We start from the raw sequence: 22,112 nt of genomic DNA on the forward strand, positions 1-22,112 counted from the left end.
CCTCCACCATCGGGAACATCCTTCCTGCAACTACCCTGTCTAGTCCTGTTAGAATTTTATAGGTTTCTATGAGATCCCCCCTCATTCTTCTGAACTCCAGTGAATATAATCCTAACCGACTCAATCTCTCCTCATATGTCAGTCCCGCCATCCCAGGAATCAGTCTGGTAAACCTTCGCTGCACTCCCTCTATAGCAAGAACATTCTTCCTCAGATAAGGAGACCAAAACTGCACACAATATTCCAGGCGTGGTCTCACCAAGGCCCTGTATAATTGCAGCAAGACATCCCTGCTTCTGTACTCAAATACTCTGGCTATGAAGGGCAACATACCATTTGCCTTCTTTACCGCCTGCTGCACTTGCTTACCTTCAGTAACTGGTGTGCAAGGACACCCAGGTCTCGTTGTACATTCCCCTCTCTCAATTTATAGCCATTCAGATAATAATCTGCCTTCCTGTTTTTGCTACCAAATTGGATAACCTCACATTTATCCACATTATACTGCATCTGCCATGTATTTGCCCACTAACTCAGCTTGTCCAAATCACACTGAAGCATCTCTGCATCCTCCTTACAGCTTACCCTCCCACCCAGCTTTGTGTCATCTGCACATTTGCAGATATTACATTTAATTCCCTCATCTAAATCATTAATATATATTGTGAATAGCTAGGGACCCAGCACCGATCCCTGCAGTACCCCACTAGTCACTGCCTGCCATTTGGAAAAAGACCCATTTATTCCTACCCTTTGTTTCCTGTCTGCCAATCAGTTTTCTATTCATCTCAATACACTACCCCCAATCCCATGCGTTTTAATTTTACATGCCAATCTCTTATGTGGGACTTTGTCAAAAGCCTTCTGAAAGTCCAAATAAACCATGTCCACTGGCTCCCCCTCATCAACTCTACTAGTTACATCCTCGAAAAATTCCAGTAGATTTGTCAAGCATGATTTCCCTTTCGTAAACCCATGCAGAGATGAACAGAGATGAGGAGAATTTTTTTTCTCTCTGAGGGTTGTGCGATTTTGGAACTCTCTGCCTCGGAAGGGGGTGGAGGCGGGGTCACTGAATATTTTTAAAGCAGAGGTAGATAGATTCTTGTTGAGCAAGGGAATCAATAGTCATTGGGGTAGATGGGAATGTGGAACTCGAAACACAGACAGATCAGGTATGATCTTAAACGGTGGGGCAGGCTCGAGGGGCTGAAATGGCCAACTCCTGCTCCTATTTCGTATGTTCGTATGTAACAATAAATTTCAAAAGGCAATTTGATAAAGAGTTGAAAAGGTGAAGATAACCGGACCATTGGAAAAGGGCAGGGGAGTGGCACCAATTGAACAACACTTTCAGAGAGCTAGCACAGGCACTGTGGGTGAAATAGCCTGCATATTTGCTGTGTGAGTCTATGAAACATTACACATCACTGCTGGTTAGCACTAAAATGGATTATAGTTTATAGGATAGACTGGCACAGAATAATTAAACTTCACCTGGCTTCTCAACAGTTTTAGAATACAAGTTCAGACCGTAAAAGAAGTGTCAGGTGTGTTGTAAACTGTCTTTCCACAGAATTAGTTCATGAAGAATCTCATTCGCTATGTTTGTTCATGAGACCTGTTAGTAGACCTTAAAATGAATATTTTCTGGGAAGTGTGATATTTAAGAGAATGCAGTAAACTCCTTGACATCTCTAAATGACACAGCTATCACCAGGTGGGACACTACCTGCATTAACAATAAAAAGGCTGACTTATTAAATTCAAAAACTCCATGTGGTGTAATGAGAATAAGAGGGAGTGTGTGATCTACGTGGCCCCTCTATTTACTTAATCCATTTTCTTAAACAGTTTCCCAAATAGTGATAGCTACAAAATATTTTCCAAGCCAATCTATTTCACAGTTATCCCCAGCATTCCCAGATTAGAATGAGACAGGGACCTGTTCCTGATCACACATTGGAGGGCCACTGAGGATCAAGCTAACTGGAACGCCATCATCAAACATGGCAGATTATTTGCTGGTACTGATTCCTACAGGAAGAATGGGTCCTGGAGAAATATATGGGCTCGATAGTGTGTGTGTGTGGAGCTGTACCCACCCTGAGTGTTAGTGTGTGTGGAAAAGGGTACCCAAGTGAGAGTCAGTTTGAATGGAAACGTACCCCTTTGAGAGTCAGTGTGTGTGGAACTGTACCCACCGGTGTGTCAGCGAGTGTGGAACTGTATCCCTGTGAGTGTCAGTGTGGATGGAATTGTACCCCCATGAGTGTCAGTATGGCTGGAACTGTACCCCAGTGAGAATCAGTGTATGTGGAACTGTACCCACCTGAGTGTCAGTGTGGGAGGAACTGTACCCCCATGAGTGTCAGCCTGTGTGGAATTGTACCCCCATGAGTGTCATTGTGTGTGGAACCGTACCCAGTGAGAGTCAGTGTGTGGGGAACGGTTCCCCATGAGAATCAGTGTGTGTGGAACTGTACCCCAGTGAGTGTCAGTGCGTGTGCAACTGTACCCCCATGAGTGTCAGTGTGTGTGGAATTGTACCCCCATGTGTGTCAGTGTGTGTGAAACTTTGGCCACCTGAGTGTCAGTGTGGGTGGAAATGTACCCCCGTGAGTGTCAGCGTGTGGGGAACTGTACCAAATTGAATCATTGTGTGTGCAACTGTCCCCCCGTGAGTGTCAGTGTGTGTGGAATTGTAACCCAGTGAGAGTCATTGTGTGTGAAACTGCACCCCAGTGAGAGTCAGTGTGTGTGGAAATGAACCCCAGTGAGAGTCAGTGTGTGTGGAACTGTACACCAGTGAGAGTCAGTGTGTGTGGAACTGTCCCCCAGTGAGAGTCAGTCTGTGTGGAACAGTATCCCCTTGAGTGTCAGTGTGGGTGGAGCGGTACCCCAGTGAGAGCTGGTGCGTGTGGAACTGTCCCCCAGTGAGAGTCAGCGTGTGTGGAACAGTATCCCCGTGAGTGTCAGTGTGGGTGGAATTGTTCCCCAGTGAGAGGTAGTGTGGGTGGAACTGTACCCTCATGAGTGCCTGTGTGTGTGGAACTGTAACCCAGTAAGTGTCAGCGTGTGTGGAACTGTATCCCCGTGAGTGTCAGTGAGGAAGGAATTGTACCCCCATGGGTGTCAGTGTGGTTAGAACTGTACTCCAGTGAGAGTCAGTGTGTGTGGAACTGTACCCACCTGAGTGTCAGTGTGTGTGGAACTGTACCCCCGTGAGTGTCATTGTGTGTGGAACCGTACCCCAGTGAGAATCAGTGTGTGGGGAACAGTTCCCCATGAGAATCAGTGTGTATGGAACTGTACCCCAGTGAATATCAGTGTGTGTGAAACTGTACCCACCTGTGTGTCAATGTGGGTGGAACTGTACCCCCCTGAGTGTCAGTCTGTGTGGAACTGTACTCCAGTGAGAGTTAGCGCATGTGGAACTGTACCCCCTTGAGTGTCAGTGTGTATGGAATTTTACCCCCGTGAGTGTCAGTGTGGGTGGAACTGTACCCCATTGAGTGCCCGCATATGTGGAACTGTACCCCAGTGAGAATCAGTGTGTGTGGGACAGTGCCCACCTGAGTGTCAGTGTGGGTGGAACTGTATCCCCATGAGTGTCAGCCTGTGTGGAACTGTACCCCCATGAATGTCATTATGTGTGGAACGATACGCCAGTGAGGGTCAGTGTGTGGGGAACGGTTCCCCATGAGAATCAGTGTGTGTGGAACTGTTCCCCAGTGAGAGTCAGTGTGTGTGGAACTGTCACCCAGTGAGAGTCAGTGTGTCTAGAACTGTCCCCCACTGAGAGTCAATGTGTGTGGAAATGTCCCCCAGTGAGAGTCAGTGTGTGTGGAACTATTCCCCACTGAGAGTCAGTGTGTGTGTAATTGTCCCCCACTTAGAGTCAGTGTGTGTGTAATTGTCCCCCACTTAGAGTCAGTGTCAGTGGATCTGTCCCCCAGTGAGAGTCAGTGTGTGTGGAACTGTTCCCCAGTGAGAGTCAGTGTATTTGGAACCCATACCTCAGTGAGAGTCAGTGTGTCTGGAACTGTACCTCCGTGAGTGTCAGTGAGGGAGGAACTGTCCCCCAGTGAGAGTCAGTGTGTGTGGAACTGTAGCACTGTGAGAGTATGTGTGGAACTGTACCCTGTGAGCATCAGTGTGTGTGGAACTGTGCCCCAGTGAGAGTCAGTTTGTGTGGAACCCATACCCCAGTGAGAGTCGGAGTGTGTGGAACTTTCCCCAGTGAGAGTCAGTGTGTGTGGAACTGTAGCACCGTGAGAGTATGTGTGGAACTGTACCCTGTGAGCATCAGTGTGTGTGGAACTGTGCCCCAGTGAGAGTCAGTTTGTGTGGAACCCATACCCCAGTGAGAGTCAGAGTGTGTGGAACTTTCCCCAGTGAGAGTCGCAGTGTGTAGAACTGGACCCCCATGTGAGTCAGTGTGTGTGAAACTGACCCCCTTGAGAGTCAGTGTGTGTGGAACTGTTCTCCAGTGAGAGTCAGTGTGGGTGGAACAGTATCCCCATGAGTGTCAGTTTGTGTGGAACTGTCCCCCAGTGAGAGTTGGTGTGTGTGGAACTGTCCCCCAGTGAGAGTCAGCGTGTGTGGAAATGTACTCCCTTGAGTGTCAGTGTGTATGGAATTGTATCCCCGTGAGTGTCAGTGTGGGTGCAACTGTACCCCAGTGAGAGTCAGTGTGGGTGGAACTGTACCCCCGAGAGTGAGGAACTGTATCCCAGTGAGTGTCAGCGTGTGTGGAACTGTATCCTTGTTTGTCAGTGAGGATGGAATTGTACCCCCATGAGTGTCAGTGTGTGTGGAACTGTACCCCCTGTGTATCAGTGTGGGTGGAACTGTAATCCCTTGAGTGTCAGCCTGTGTGGAACTGTACACCCATGAGTGTTATTGTGAGTGGAACCGTACCCCAGTGAGAGTCAGTGTGTGGGGAATGGTTCCCCATGAGAATCAGTGTGTGTGGAACTGTCCCCCACTGAGAGTCATTGTGTTTGGAACTGTCCCCCACTGAGAGTCAGTGCGTGTGGAACTGTTCCCCAGTGAGAATCAGTGTGTGTGTAACTGTCCCCCGCTGAGAATCAGTGTGTGTGGAACTGTCCCCCAATGAGAGTCAATGTGTCTGGAACTGTCCCCCCCGTGAGAATCAGTGTGTGTGGAACTGTACCCCCGTGAGTGTCAGTGTGTGGGGAACTGTACCAAATTGAATCTTTGTGTGTGCAACTGTACCCCCGTGAGTGTCAGTGTGTGTGGAACTGTCCTCCAGTGAGAGTTAGTGTGTGTGGAACTGATCCCCCAGTGAGAATCAGTGTGTGTGGAACCCATACCTGAGTGAGAGTCAGTGTGTGTGTAACTGTACCCCCATGAGTGTCAGTGTGTGTGGATCTGTCCCCCAGCGAGTTTCAGTGGTGTGGAACTGTCCCCCAGTGAGAGTCATAGCGTGTGGAACTATCCCCCAGTGAGAGTTGGTGTGTGTGGAACCCATACCCCATTGAGAGTCGGTGTGTGTGGAACTGTCCCCCAGTGAGAGTCATTGTGTGTGGAACTGTTCCCCAGTGAGAGTCGGTGTGTGTGGAACCCACACCCTATTGAGAGTCAGTGTGTGTGTAACTGTCCCCCAGTGAGAGTCAGTGTGTGTGGGACTGTTCCCCAGTGATAGTCAGTGTGTGTGGAACTGTTCCCCAGTGAGAGTCAGTGTGTGTGGAGCCCATACCCCAGTGAGAGTCAGTCTCTGTGGAAACCGTACCCCAGTGAGAGTCGGTGTGTGTGAAATTGTATCCCAGCTAGAGTTAGTGTGGAACTGTACTCCAGTGAGTGGGAGTCATTGTCTTTTGTCCTGTGTAAATATGGTATTACAGCTTTTAGGGACAACTATTTTAAAGGTGCCTTTCTGTTTGTAAGACTTTAGACTGAGCTTTAATCCTTTTCAAAATCGAAGTATGGACAGACATCATGGCGCCCTTCTCTGTTCTTCAAAGCTGGTCAGACTCTTATCTCTGATGCTGTCTGCAAAGTGTCAGTAAAAGGTAAACCACCCCTCCAGGGATGGCCATTGAATCTTGTTAAAGGGGTGAAAAACCCTTTTACTTCTGAGGAAAGACATCGAAGGACCACAACGTAATTAACCTCTTTACCTAGTGATACTCGACTCCTGGCAAATTAACATCGCTGACATCTTTGTGTTTTCTGAACTGTGTAAGGGATGCTGTAAAAAGCCATCTTGGGAGGCAGGTTGCAGAAACCCTGGAAGAACTCTAAGAGATAAAATCAGGGAGGGGTCTTGGCCAAGGGAAGACAAAGAAGGAGATCTTAAGAAATCAACTGCTGTTTTACTGAAGGAGTCCAGACAATCCACAAGTGCCACAACTGCAGAATTTGTGGGCAATAGGAAACCTTCTCTCTGTCCCAAAATTCCTGCTGACCTGCTGAGTCCACTTGAAAAGGCAAAACATTCAACTACAGAAGCCATCACAGCTGCTAAACCTATATCAAATTTCAACCCCATCACTTAAAAAACGAAAATGGAATTCAAGCAACAGGCCCACAACGATATCTCATAGAGAATGGTTTGAAACCTCATCTTTATGTATTTTTTTAAACCTAGATCTGCATCTGCTTGTAATCTTTGTACTTGTATTTTAGTTCATAACATTATCACATTTATGTAAGCAACTTATAGCTGGGTTTTTGTAATAAACTAACCTTTAATCTGTCTAAGAATAAAGCTTTGCTGCCGGTCATTTTTAAATTGAATCATTTGCAAATGTGGCTACACACACATGCACACGCACGTACACACACACACATACACACACACACACAAGCATACACACATGCACATGCGCACGTTCACACACACACATACATACACACACACACACACACACAAGCATACACACATGCACATGCGCACGTGCACATACAAGCATACACACATCACACATGGGCATACACGTGTACATGCACATGGCACACACATGCACGGAGACACACACATACACACAAACACACATGCACTCGGACATGCACACATACACATGCATGCACACACACACAAATTTTAGCCCATGGGCCACTTTGAGGAAACCCCTTTTACATGGTCAAGACATTGTGGAATTGGACCCCAGTGAGAGTCAATGTGTATGTGGAACCCATATCCCGGTGAGCGTCAGCGCGTATGTGTGGAACCTGTACCCCGGTGGAAGTTGGCGTGTGTGGAACCAGTATCCTGGTGAGAGTTGGTGTATGTGGAACCTGTACCCTGATGAGAGTCAGTGTGTGTAGGGAGCCCATACCCTGGTGAGAGTTGGTGTATGTGGAACCTGTACCCCATTGAGAGTTGGTGTGTGTGTGGCCGTACCCTGGTGAGCGTCAGCATGTGTGTGGGGAGCCCGTACCCTGGTGAGAGTCGGCATGTGTGGGGAGACCGTACCCTGGTGAGAGTTGGCGTGTGTGGAACCTGTACCACAGTGAGATGTCAGTGGAGAGTGGAAAGAGGGAGAAAATTGAAACCAATTAATATATTTCTTGAAATAAACTTTTTAAGCCATGATTTTCAAATTGCTTTACCTTTAACCTACTCCTTCATGTTCACTTTACATGCGTCAGGAAAGTGGAATCAAATGCAGTTTGGGTGGAATATAGCACTCCCTTTTCCTGACATTCTACATGACTGCTGTCCAATTCAAAGTCAGTCCTGAAGTAGAAGGAATGTGTAATTTGGAGACTTACATGGTCACAAGCTCAATATACAATGTACTGTTTAAGAAAAATCCCCTTTTGGAACACATGGAAAGGCAGAAAATGTAAATGAAACACCAGATAAGTTAGTTTGAAGGCAGGTGTGTATAACCGCTGGCCATATTAATGCCCTGGGACTGAATCTCACTACTGACTCTCCAATAATGAAAAATAATACAAAATGTATTTGACATCAATACTTAATGATTAATATTTTATCCTGGCTGTTGATCTAAATGCAGAAAGATAGTAAAGGGTCATTGGGACTAAAGAGTCTTCTTTTCTGGCCTTACTCTGTCCATGGAAGAGCTTTTTCACTTTTTTGTTTCCATCTTGTCAAGTTGTCGTGTTTGAGGCTCTTAACTGAGTGTTAGGGGTCCCTGTGCCCTGCAGTGAATGTCCCACACTGAAGCACAGACTCAGGGCAAATAAGGAGTTGCCCACTTAAGACAGAGATGAGGAGAAATTTTTTTCTCTCAGTGGGTTGTAAGTCTTTGGCACTCTCCTCTTCCTCAAAGGGCGGTGGAAATGGACTCCTTGACAATTTATAAGGCAGAGGTAGATAGATTCTTGATTAACAAGGGGGGCGAAAGGTTATCAGGGGTAGGCGGGAATGTGGAGCTGAGGTTACAAATCAGATCAGCCATGATCTTACTGAATAGCAGAGCAGGCTTGAGGGGCCCGATCTTGATTTGTATGTTCGTATGATCTTTCCCCACTGTCCCCTCACCCCAGTCCAGCTTGGTGACACTAGATGAAGCAGACAGCACATCCTTCTCTCATTGCCTCCTGGAAGTAAATCTTTCCAAACTTATTAATATTATCCTTTCCCATCACTTTGCAGCCATTAAAGCAGCCATACTGATTCAGGGCTGGTACCGTCGCTATGTGGCACAAATGGAAATGAGGCGTCGCTACACATGGAGTATTTTTCAATCTATTGAGTATGCTGGAGAACAAGACCAACTACAGGTCAGCTTCATTCTCATTGTCTATTCCAAATTATTCATATATACAGGCACAACAATCTGAACATCAAAATAGAATTAATAGTTACTAGTACAGAACTTGAATCTTGCTGAAAAGAGAGAACATGTTGCCAAAGTTTTTTATCTTGCACTCATCAGGACAAATGCAAGAATGCCAAATTTCAAACAATGACAACAATTTATGCTGCAAGAGAAAAGGGTGCTGATTGGTTAGCAGTCGACTCTGGCTGAGATGTTGCCATGGAGAAAGAAATGGGGACCTATAGGCTCCGCAATCTCCCGAGTAATTCATAAAATGTTCAATGCTTGAACATATTCCTTTTGTTTGCAGAGAAAGGGTCCCTGTGTATGAATGTATGTCACTCCTAGAAAGTGTACATGAGCCATATTATGAGCATGACTGATTATCTTGAATAGGTTGTTAGTGTAGCTATTAGTACACTCCGGATTGTTCAGCAAGTACTAACCAATCACAGAATAATATCTAACAGTAGACATTTTGTTTTGGGTTTTTTAGGCACAGGCTGGTTGAGTACAGTCCGTACTCTGCCTATTATGAACAATCGAAGAAATATGTTGTTTGATTTGATCAGCAAATCTCTGGGACATATGACCTACATACCTGCCATTGCACTGGCACTGAAATTCATACATGACCTTGCTCAATAGGCAGAACATCTTTCTGGACAGACGGTGCTTAGTGGAAAATACCACTGCATCGTAGCAGCGTGAAATGGTTTGCTTAGCCTGTCATTCAAATTATTTTTTTGAGGTACTTTGCCTTGCTAGGGTAATTTGAAGTGGACTTGGCACTTTTCAGGTCTAAAGGTTGTAGAATTTATGTAGAATTGCATAATATTCATAGCACAGAAACAGACCATTTGGCCCACTTAGTCTAGGCAGGTGTTTATACTCCTCGCGAGCCTTCTCACACCTTACTACATCAAACCCATTACCACATCCTTCTATTCCTTTCTGCCTTGTGTTTATCCAGCTTCCCCTTAACTGCATCCATGCTACTTACCTTCCTCTGGTAGAGAGTTCCACATTCCAATCACAGGATAAATCCTGAATTCCCGATTGGATTTATTAGTGACTTTCCTATATTTGTCGTCACTAGTTTTGGTCTACCCACGAGTGGTTGTTTTATCTCTTACAGACTGCAAACAAACTCCTTCTTAAATGAAAAGATTGCTTCCCAGTCACCCCTCAGTCTTCTCTTTCTGTGGGAAGAGAACCCCAGCCTGTCTGGTCTTTCCTGATGGGAATAACCTCTCACTTCCGGCAATATTCTAATAAATCCTATTTTTGCACCTTCTCGAGTGTCTCTACATCCTTCTTACAGAGACAAGAACTATACACAGTATTCCAAGTGTGGTCTAAGCTAGATTTGATACATAACTTCTCTCTCAAGTATAAAGGAACACCTAATGTCTAGACGTACACCTATAAATGCACGAACACATACGGTGGGTTAGGAAGGTCCTATTGTATTTATTGAATGTTGCACCAAGTGCAGTATAACCTTGATTTCACTATGATAGTTAATGAAGTATTGATATGAGGGCACAGCTGAATCTAACTGGCTGTACATTTCCAAACCCCTCCACCCCAAGAGTAATCCTTCAACGCTCATTTGTTGTATAATGGCACTGAGGGTGATCTTTTGAACCCCGTGCAATGTTTAATTTACATTCACATTGTTGCTTTTGTGAAGTTGTGATGTGGAGTTGAGAGTCCAGTTGCGTGCAATGGTACAGATGTGCTTGCAGATGTCAGTGACGGGCTGCCTTTGATATGTTGATTTGTGTCCTCTTTTCCAGCTGTCTCACTTCTTTAGTTTTCTAATGGATCACTATGCTCAGCTCAGCGGGGCGAGCAGTGGTAAGTAACAAAGCTCTGCGGGCAGTTTTCTTCATGTTTGAGAAAGTCAAAAGTTACATTGTTTAAAAAATGCACTTTGATCATTCCAAATGAATGTGCACTCTTGCTACTATTTTGAAGTCACTTCAGTAGTACCCTTGTGAGTTTGAATTCCTTTACATTCTGGTATGAAGATTGTATATGACTGGCTTGACAATTACCTGAGATCTGATTTACTAACATCATATTTCACATTTATTAAGTTACTGTCATGATCAGGACCTTGCCAGATTCTAGGTTTGAGTGTTTCAGACACTAGGCATACTCTTAGACTTAGTTATATTGAGGAAATGAATTACTGACAATTATTTTAATACAAACAAGCTGATTTAACCAGAGGAGTGAATACTTTTGTAAGACCCAGGTCCCCATACATATATTGTAGTTAATGATGAGCATTAGCACACACTTAGGGGGGAGGAGTGAGTGAAGAGAAGAGAGTGAGAAATCAGGGTCATTCCCAGGAGCAGTCAACCCTGAGAGAACCATGTGTCAGAGATGGAGCTACCACACTTTGCCTCTGATCGCCTGATTTTTAAGAGCATCATCCCATTGGGAGCATAGGACCTGTCCTAGAGGAATAGGAGGAGGCCATTCAGCCCCTCAAGCTTGTCCTGCCATTCAATTAGACCCTGCCCATGTGCAAGATCACCTTATACCTCCAAATTGCACCTTTGGACTTGCCCTTTACATCAAGAAGATAAGATTTTGTTATGTGGGTCACACCTAGAGCCAAGTCTGCAAGTAAAATTACAATGAGGTGGCTGTGTTAAAATACCACAGCCAGACTAGCTGACATTACTTACAGGTCCCCCACAGAGTGTCTCTCAGTTAATATCAGATTGCCTGCTCCAGAGGTATCGCTATGGCCCTTCTCTGTTGGTACAAGAAATTAAACTAAATGATACGCCTGTTCCATTAATGTACGGTCAGCAAATTGATGGATGACTGCCTAGTATATTATAAATGTTATTATCCTCACTCAAAGCCATTTTAACTCCCTTATCTACAACAGTGTTATTGAAAAAGATTATTGTGACACATAATAGTACATTGAAGTGTCCATTGATTAATCTCATAGCCTCTCAGGACTCCAGTACTTTGATACCCTGCAGAATTCGTAACATATGCAATAATGTCTTCACATGAAGTTACTTTTTGTCTGCTAGTTTAAGAAGAGTCTGCATGTGGAGAGATTGGAGAAGCTGGGACTATTCTCCTTATACAGAAGGTTGAGAGGATATTTGATAGAGATGTTTAAAATCATGAGGGGTCAGGGCAGAGTAGACAGGGAGAAACTGTTCCCATTGGTAGAAGGATGAAGAGCCAGAGGAGACAGATTGTGGTAATTTGATGTGTAATATACCTTTAAGAAGAATGTTATAATATAAGAACACATGGTCTTAGTATCCAATAGCAGAGCAGCTCGGGCTACCTCTAAAGTTAGTAGTCCATAGTCAGTAGTTAGTAGCAGCAGTAGTGTAGAGATAGAGTTTGAAGTGTTAGCACATGTTTAGTTGCTGCTGAGTACCTTTGTAAATAAACATCGAATTTCTACCTATGAAGTGTTTGCTACTCAACTCTATCATTAGTATTAAATTGGCCACTCCTTACAACAAGCGTGCAAACAGGGTCCAACAAACTGGCGACAAGGATTAAACAAGTTAAACAGAAGCAAGCAAGAGAAACAAAATCGGCACTGTACCTCGCACAGCAATTGTAAGTAGAAGTTCCGTTCAAATCATTGAAGTAATCCTCTCATAGCGTGCCGCAATTCAGAAGAATTGATCCTTTCAATCAAGTAACGGACGATTGGTCCCACTACATTGAGTGTCTCTCATTCTTTCTCCAAGCAAATGAGATTATGGGGGAAGAGAAGAGGCTGGTGATCCTCTTAAGTACACGTGGGAATAAGACTAATGGCTTGATTTGAGATTTGATGGCACCCAGTGCCCCAGACTCGAGAAATTTTGATGAGTTAGTGGACCTGGTGAAGGGCCATTACCAACCAAAGCCCTCAGCAATGATGCAAAGATTCAAGTTTAATTCAAGGATTAGAGCCCCGAGGGAGACAGTTACAAGCGATGTGGCGAGCTTGGAGCAATTAAAGGAGCATTGTGAGTTTGGAACATTCTTAAACGATTTGCTTAGAGATCGTTCAGTGTGCGAATGTGAACGAGGATACGATTCAAAAGCGATTGTTATCCAAAACAAGTTTGGATTTTAAGAAGGAGCCAGAAAATGCACTGGCCATGGAAAGTGCAGTTAGAGATTCGAAAGCCATACAGGGTGTGCAAAATGGCGCCGTACTCCACAGCAGGCGGGAATCTCCAGCCAAAAACGGTGCAAAAATGCAAGACTCTACCGAGAGGTGGGAAACAGCCCCCACTAACAGGAAAATGAGAGAAAACAACCCAGCAGTGAAAACCAGGAGTATTATCAAGAGGTGGAAACAACCTTTTAACAATTGGCACTTTAAAAAAATAGCATGTTTTTATTGTCATAAAAACAGACACATGGTGAGACAGTGGAAGGAAAGAGTCAAACAGACTTTTAAACAAAAGGAAAAAACCAGTGAGATCTACAATGTAGAAGAGCCTGAGCAACAGATGCAGATACTTATTCGTTGTATAATTCAAAGGTTGGAAAAAACAGAGCCATCTATGTAACAGTGAAAGTGAATGGCAGAACTGTTAGAATGGAAGTGGACACAGGAGCTTCCACCGCAGTAACTGGGGAACATACCTTCAAATACCTGATTAATGGGGAACATCAAATAAATTTGGAAGAAACAACTGCCCAATTAAAAACATATGTGGGTGAAAACATCCAAGTCGAAGGCACAAGTAGAGTAATTGTCCATTATAGAAACCAATGGGCAAAGCTATCCATGATGGTGGTAGCAGGCAAGGGGTCAAGCCTCCTGGGGTGAAACTGGCTAAAGGAGATTAAGTTGGAATCAGCTGAAATTTTCGAATTAAGAACAAGTAGGTTACCAGAGCTACTACAAAAGTATGCCACAGTCTTCAGGGACGTAAGTGGGAAGATCCAGGGGCTGCAGGCAAAGATTCATGTGGATCCAGAGGCAATCCCCCCCGATTCATGAAGGCCAGACCAGTACCTCATGCATGAAGAGAAAAAGTCAGCATTGAACTGAACAGGCTAGAGAAACTGGGCGTTATACAACCTGTTCAGTTCTCAGAATGAGCAGCACCCATAGTCCCCGTCCTTAAACCCAATCAGAGTGTCCGAATTTGTGGAGACTGCAAACTGATAGTTAATAAAGTAGCTAAGCCAGACAGGCACCCCATTCCAACAATCGAAGACCTGTATACCAAGCTGGCAGGAGGGACAATGTAGACAAAGCTTAACATGATTCAGATTAATCAGCAACTAGAGTTGGATAATGCCTCCTGGGAATTTGTCACAATTAATACCCACAAAGGGTTGTACCAATATACACGATTGCCTATCAGTGTCTCCTCCGCTTGTGCCACCTTTCAGAGAACAATGGAAATCTTACTGCAGGGACTGCTCCAGTTGTAGTCTAGTTAGACAATGTATTGGAGATAGGATTCACTGAAAAAGAGCACATGGCAAACTCAGAAGAAATCTTAAAAGGTTTCTTGCAGGCTGGAATGTGTTTAAAAAAAGAAAAGTGCAAGTTCCAAGCGAGGGAGGTAATCTATTTGGGTCACTGGGTAGATTCACAGGGCCTCCACCCAGTTGAGGAGAAAGTGAGAGCCATAAGAGAGATACCTGCACCAAAGAACGCCTCAGAGCTCAAACCATTCCTAGGAATGATCAATTGTTATGGGCGGTTCTTACCCAATTTGTCTACAGTGCTGGCCTCCCCCCACTGTATTCTCCACTCAAAAAGAACCAACGTTGGTCTTGGGAGGTGCCCCAGAAAGAAGCTTTCATAAAGGTGAAACAATTGCTGCACTCGTCCAATCTATCAGTGCTTTATGAGCAGATGAAAGAATTGTTGCTGACATGTGACCCATCTCCCTATAGAGTGGGAGCAGTGCTCTCTTATTGGATGGACAACGGCACACAACGGCCTATAGGTTATGTGTCAAGTACACTCACCACAGCAGAAAGGGGATACTCGCAGATAGAAAAAGGGGGCCTGTCAATCATCTTTGGTGTCAAGAAATTTCACCAGTACATACACGGCTGAACCATTTTACAATTGTTTCAGACCACAAACCATTGCTAGGATTGTTCAATGAGGACAAGGCTATACCACCCATAGCCTCAGCAGGAATACAACGATGAACTTTAATCCTGGCAGCATACGAATACACTTTCGTACATAGGTCTGGAAATCGAATCGCAAACACTGATGTACTTAGTCGTTTGCCTTTACGGGAAAATGATGAGGATGCCCTAGTTCCACAGGAACTTGTTTTATTGTTAGATTTCTTAGATTTCTCGCCAGTCTGTGCTCCACAGATCAGAGACTGGACAGGTTGGGACCCAGTCCTACCACAAGTATGAGAACAAGTGCTACATGGTTGGTCCACAAGAGCATGTATCTGACAAAATGAAACTGCACTTCAACAAAAGACATGATATAACCAACCAAAATAGCATCTTATGGTGAGGAGCACGAGCGATAGTTCCTCCAAAGGGAAAGGAGCTATTACTAATTGAATCACACAGCGCACATCCAGGAATATCCTGAATGAAGACCATAGCTCACAGCTACCTATGGTGGCCTGGGATGGATGGTGAAATAGAGTTTAGTGAAGTATTGTGCACTGTGTGCAATGTTACCAACTGCAAAAGTTACCTTCAACAGCTCTGTTACACCCTTGGGAGTGGCCAGGAGGACCCAGGGTGCTGTTACACATTGACTATGTGGGACCTTTCATGGGAACAATATTTCTGCTCATTGTCGATGCACCAACATTGACAGCTAGAGTTGAGAAGCTACATCAATGTGTTGCTATTCACAGACTACCAGAAATGATCGTTTCTGATAATGGCACAGCATTTACGAATGCTGAGTTTTAGCGGTTTATCAACTTCAATGGTATCACTCATGTAAAAACTTCACCGTACCACTCTTCCTCAAATGGACTGGCTGAAAGGGCAGTTCAAACGTTCAAGGCAGGCATGAAAAATCTAACTGGAGATTCCGTGGCTAGCAGGCCTACTTTTTCATTACAGGACCACCCCTCACATAGCAACAGGTGTCACACCTGCGGTGTTATTGATGAAACGCTGTCTCAGGGCAAGATTGAGCTCAATAATGCTGAATTTAGAGGGGAAGTTGGAAAGGAGTCAGGGAAGTCAGAAAACTAGACATGACTGGAAATTTACCACAGGAGAGACAGTACACATGAAGAACTTTGGAGAAGGACCAAAGTGGTTACCGGGTGAAATAAGTGCGGTGACTGGACCTCTATCTTACCACATTGGGGAGGAAGGCCGAGTCATACGGAGACATGTGGATCATCTAAGGAAGAGAGAAACAAATCACCAAGAATCGATTCTACCAGTGACCATGACCGGGTCAGTGTTTCCTGTTGAGAGAACTGAACCCAGGACTGACATGTCTGATGTTCCTGTGAGAGTTGGGGAAATAGATCTGCAAGTTCCCATTGAAGCACCTGATGTTCAGGCAACTCCAGAAAAGGGGGTTCCTGACAAAGAATCTGAAGTTATAGAGCTGAGACATTTCACATGCATAAGGAAACCCCCAGAAAGACTGAACTTGTAAATTACTTAACAAAACAAAAACAGAATTACCTGGAAAAACTCAGCAGGTCTGGCAGCATCGGCGGAGAAGAAAAGAGATGACGTTTCGAGTCCTCATGACCCTTCGACAGAACTTGCGTTCGAGTCCAAGAAAGAGTTGAAATATAAGCTGGTTTAAGGTGTGTGTGTGGGGGGCGGAGAGATAGAGAGACAAAGAGGTGGGGGGGGGGGTGTGGTTGTAGGGACAAACAAGCAGTGATAGAAGCAGATCATCAAAAGATGTCAACGACAATAGTACAATAGAACACATAGGTGTTAAAATTAAAGTTAGTGATATTATCTAAACGAATGTGCTAATTAAGAATGGATGGTAGGGCACTCAAGGTATAGCTCTAGTGGGGGGTTTTTTTATATAATGGAAATAGGTGTAAATTACTTACCTTGTAAATATTTTGCTATTTTGAGAAAATTGTAATTGTAAATATAAAATGTATTTCTGAGTAAAGGGGGAGGGATGTGGTAATCTGATGTGTAATATACCTTTAAGAAGAATGTTATAATGGGAGATTACATGCTCTTTGTATCCAATAATTGAGTCGCGCAGGCTACCTCTGTAGTTAGTAGTCTGTAGTCAGAAGTTAGTAGTTGCTGTTTAGTTTAGTTGCATGTTTAGTTGCTGCTGAGTATCTTTGTAAATAAACACAGAATTCCTACCTATGAAGTGTCTGCTGCTCAACTCTATCATTAGTGTCAAATCGGCCACTCCTTACAACAAATATGAGAACAGGATCCAACAAACTGGTGACTAGGATCCAACACAGATTTAAGGTTAATTGGCTAAGGAAGCTATGGAGACTTGAGGAGAAACTTTTTCATGCAGTGAGTGATTAGGATTTGGATGCACTGCCTGAGGGTGGCTGGAGACAGGGTCAGTCAGGGCTTTCAAAAGAGACTTGGATCATAAATAGTGAAGATTTGCAGGGCTCCAGCGAAAAGGATAGGGAGGGGGACTAGCTGAATTGCTATTGCAGAGAGCACAATGGGCTGATTGACCTCCTTCTGTGCTGCAACCCTTCAAGAATTCTATGATTCTAAGAATAAATTCAAACCATTCCATTCAGGGAATAATATCAGCCTTAATGTTTTATTTTAATGGCACAGAATTGACACAGTTTACCTCAACAAAAATATTACATTTGGTCCAGAAGCTCTTCTTTCCCCCTGTAAAGCCAAAGTATTAAAAGTGATCATTTCCATGAAGGACCTGCTGGTCTGAGGAGCAGCACATTTTGAATTATCTGTGAAGCTCTCTGACCATGTTGCTGAATCTATTTGTATGATAGTGGTCCTTTCTGTCAGGGGAATAAGCTTCTGGTCTCTCAGGTTACCCCTCTTATTATCTACCATCTTGATACTACCTCCGCTCATTGATTTAAACCTTCAAATTCCACTCGGTGCCATTTGTGTTAAAGGCCTCGAGTCTTATTCTGCTTTTCCAGGTCTGTGGCCAAGTGGGTTAAATGATGATATTGCTGTGTTTAGACATCAGGGCCTTGTCATTAACGGGACAGTGGGAGAAGGGTTTTGGGCTGTGGACTTTAACTGTACGCTGACTGCCAACTCCACTGACATGTGACTGACTGGCAGTACGAGCTGGAAGGTATAAAGTCCTGACAGTCAGTGCAAGGAGGCTGCAGTCATCTGAGGTGTAATATACCTTTAAGACAAATGTTGTAATGTAAGATCGCATGATCTTGGTACCCAATAGCAGAGCAGCGCGGGCTACCTCTGTAGTCAGTGGTCTTGAGTTAGAGTCTGGAATGTAAAGACAGAGTTTTGAGTTGTAAGCACACAAGTGTAGCTGCTGAGTTCCTTCTGCAAATAAGAATGTGTTTCTTCTAAGAACGGTCTACTGATCACCTTTGTCTTGGTACAAACTCGGTCACCCCGAAACAAAAGTGCAACCTGGATCCTTTAGCCCCAACAAACCAGGGCACTGGGTCCAGCAGAGGCCTGTAGAGAGAGATAGAGGATTCCAGTGAGATGGTGGGGCACGAGATTAGGGCATGGCAGGCTCCTCCTGGCCCTCAGAGACCTCTAATAGGATCTGATCTTTAATCCTGACCTTGGTCAGTTGGTGCTGCTGCCTCCTAACCTCGGGTAGCTGACAGTGTGACGCTCCCCCTGACGTTCGCCACCATCCCATTCAGGACTTCTGAATGTTAACTAGGCCCCAGGCTGCCTTTTTTTGCAGGAGCCTCGCATCAATGGTCTGACATGGGGCAGTACAAATTTAAACAGGCAGACAGGAGGTAAAACCTCTCTTAGCCTCCACTCCTGGTTTGGGCAGAAGGTTGTAATCAGGTTCCCCATAAAAATGAGATGAAATCTGAGATGTTGCCCATTCTTAGCCTACATAAAGTTTTCAGACCACTACATTCCCATATATCACCCTATTCTGTAAAACGGGCCAGTGCTGCTGAAAGGCATCAGGTTATTAACCAAGCTTAGAAACAAGACCAAGGAGCATGAAAAATGAATTGTTAAACAATTTTTAAAATTATACATGTTGTTTCTTGTTGTGTCTTCTCTCTGTTTAGTCTCTGCCTCTGACACTCTCTCTCTCGGCTGATTTCTCATTCTCCCCATCTCTCACCAACACGATGCCCTTTATTCATTGTTCTTCTCTTATCTCCAGCCACCCATCTGAATACTAAAAGCCCCGACAGCTTCCAGCTTGTGGGAGACACAAGCACTCTTTGACATATAACATGCACACTAATGTGCAAAGTGCCAATTACTGCAAATAACAGTAATCATTGCCGAGCAAACTCCAAACATCTGTGTCCTGGTGAACAATTCCTTTACAGCGTCTCTCATGATTGATTTATTTTCTCTGGTCTCTAATTAAGTTTACAAACATGTAGTTATTACATTTTGGGGAATGAAGATAGCTTGGTGCCCTTGTGAAACTGTGCAGGAGTAATTCTCACCGTGTTTTTTGAATTTCTTTTTGATTTCTTTTTGTTTTGTGTTTGGTTGCCTTTATAACTTAACCCTCCAAGAAATTTTAGGCTGTGCTGAGGGGCTCCCATTCTGGTTTGGGGGCTGTGGGGTGGGGGAGGGGGGTTGTTAACATATGCCCCCATATGCACCCGACCTCCTTCCAAATGGCTGATGGGGTAAATTTTGGAAAATGTCTCTGGCAATGCATTGGCTTGCCAACACTCCAGGATTGCCCAGGATTCTCCAGGATATAATGCCTCATCTCCAAGATACTGCTGCGGAAAAAAAAAGGGAAACAATCATAGGGGCTTTAAAATTATTGGTTTCTTATTTACTTTTGAGCACCTTTTAGTTACAAAACATCAGAGAGGTTGAGTTGGGGGGGTGGGGGGGGGAGTGTGGTGGGGAGGAGGGGGGAAGAAAGGGTATTTGACTGCAAGTCAAGACTTATCCAATCCAATCCAAGAGACTGTTCACTTGCTGATTGGCTGGGGAAGACTGCGCATCATGAGGGATGGCTGACCAATGGCAGCTGAGCATTTGGGGGGGATGCTGGAACCTACAGGATTATGTCCGGCTGGATTTGGTACTGAGCCACAGTGATCAGCAAGATCCCAGCCTCCGTGGCTGGTCTGAGTCCTCCGCAGTGAGGTGAGGTGTCAGAGGTCATGGTGCTTCAGTAGATCGGTACATCTGTAAATCTCAGGTTGGAGAAAGGGGTGGGAAAGATGGTGGTTAGCAAATATTATTCAGATTAGTTCCACATACTGTTTAGAGGCCTCAAAATAATTTAAGAGCCATGTAATAATTATTAATATTTGATTACTTTGGCAATATGATGGTCTGAAAAATAAATGCTCAAAAATAAATCAGATAGGCACAGTGAGGAATGCTGCAATCCTAGTTAGGTCATAGTGTGGGGCAGAGGGTCGAATCCTGCTACTGGGATATGTGTGTGAATGGGGACCATTTCTGGATCCTGACCCTGCTCTGGCTTTTAGGGCTCCCCCATCTGGGAGGCTGTCCCAGAGTCAGCCAATTAAGATAGGCGGGAGTGCCTCTGAGGCTCCAGGCCCAATCAGAGTAGGACCAGAGGTGGACATTGCCTCTGTCAGAGGTGGGACAGAGGGTGCCTCCATCTTGAGGTGCCCTCTGAAGAGGTGGCCACAGCTGCGAGGCCACCTCTGGGGGTGGGAAACCCCTCCACTGAATGCCTGGCGGCCACAGCTGTGGCCTGCTGATGGCCATGGCTCTGCTCTGGGGGTGGGGGTGTCGGGGTTAGTGCAGGAGGCCTCGCTGGCTCCCCCCGCTGCCTCAGGCAAGGTGCTGGTGAGCTACTTCCTGGCACCTGTTGGACTTGACTCTCAGTTTGGGGTTGGGGCGGGGAGGGGAGGGGGACAGTGCATTCTTGGGTGTAGCTCATTTCCCCATGACAGCCCCAACCAGTCCACAAAGAGGCTTCACTTCTGTTGAAGAGTCATATGGACTCAAAATGTTCCTCTCCGCAGATGCTGTCAGACCTGCTGAGTTTTTCCAGGTATTTTTATTTTTATTTTAGCTAGTTATACAGATCGGCTCCCCATTGCTGCCGGGTGCGTAGCCTGTGCAGGTAATGATAGCTTAGAAGTGGAACACTTGGGCCTACTCACCCAACACTGACATCTCTGAAATTCCTCTCACCCCCCTCCGCACTCCTCCCAGCCCAGCCACTTTCCAACCTGCTTCCTTGGGACTGGGAAGATTCCACTGAGACACTGCTGGACCCTTTGCCCGCGTACAAACATTGTTGACTGTTTCTGCTGCCAGTTGATGTAATTCAGAAGCACAAGGTGCGAATTATTATAAATAAAACAGTTTGAGCAGGTGGTAATGTCTGTCCCTGAGTACATTCAATGATAGTTATTCACGTACATTCTTTTCCTTTGCACTTTTCTTTTCCAGACTTGCTTTCCCAGCTCTTGACTCCATCAGGACACATATGTGACAATTCAGAGACTGTCAAAGTGCCGGAATATAAAAGCATCAAGGTTCCTGATTCCTATACGGGGCTTCGACTCTCTTTCCCCCTCACAGCTATGGATGCCAGTGCATTACTTAAAGCATTCAAACAACAGCAAGTGAGTCATTGTATAATTGTATAGTAGATTCAGGGTAAGATCCATTCATGCCATGGACACTGTCACTCACAACAGGCGTGCAAAAATATTGCAGGGCACAACATAACACAAACTGTATTGGATTGCGGATGCTGGAAATCTGAAATAAAAACCAAGAAATGCTGCAAACTGTATTGGACTGTAAGTCTGTCCTCCCCATGTCCAAGGTAATGTGGTCCAACACACATAACCTGAAAGGGTAACGTGTGTTGAAGCTATTTACAATAGAGGACCATTGGCTCTCACTCTGTCTAGAGTAAGCCTTTGTCCTTCAGATCCAGCCCTCACTCGTGGAATTGCACTGTCAATGGACCCTTCCATCACTTTACTGATGATCGAGAGTAGACTGATGGGGCAATAATTGGCCAGGTTCCATTTCTCCTGCACAAACAAAAACAGAATTACCTGGAAAAACTCAGCAGGTCTGGCAGCATCGGCGGAGAAGAAAAGAGTTGACGTTTCGAGTCCTCATGACCCTTCGACAGAACTTGAGTTCGAGTCCAAGAAAGAGTTGAAATATAAGCTGGTTTAAGGTGTGTGTGTGGGGGGCGGAGAGATAGAGAGAGAGAGAGGTGGA

General features: G+C 44.9%; 1 protein-coding gene across 3 annotated transcripts in view; it reads left to right on the forward strand.

The window, feature by feature from the left end:
- Positions 1 to 22,112, forward strand: part of ppef1 (protein phosphatase, EF-hand calcium binding domain 1) — a 108,938-nt gene that overhangs the window by 45,479 nt on the left and 41,347 nt on the right. For all 3 annotated transcript variants that reach the window (XM_041211589.1, XM_041211591.1, XM_041211590.1), the window contains 3 exons: positions 8,597 to 8,724; positions 10,565 to 10,625; positions 21,321 to 21,496. In XM_041211589.1, the coding sequence (XP_041067523.1) occupies positions 8,597 to 8,724; positions 10,565 to 10,625; positions 21,321 to 21,496 (365 nt within the window). The remainder of the gene's footprint in view (positions 1 to 8,596; positions 8,725 to 10,564; positions 10,626 to 21,320; positions 21,497 to 22,112) is intronic.

Source organism: Carcharodon carcharias, chromosome 18, assembly GCF_017639515.1.
Source record: "Carcharodon carcharias isolate sCarCar2 chromosome 18, sCarCar2.pri, whole genome shotgun sequence".
NCBI lineage: Eukaryota > Metazoa > Chordata > Chondrichthyes > Lamniformes > Lamnidae > Carcharodon > Carcharodon carcharias.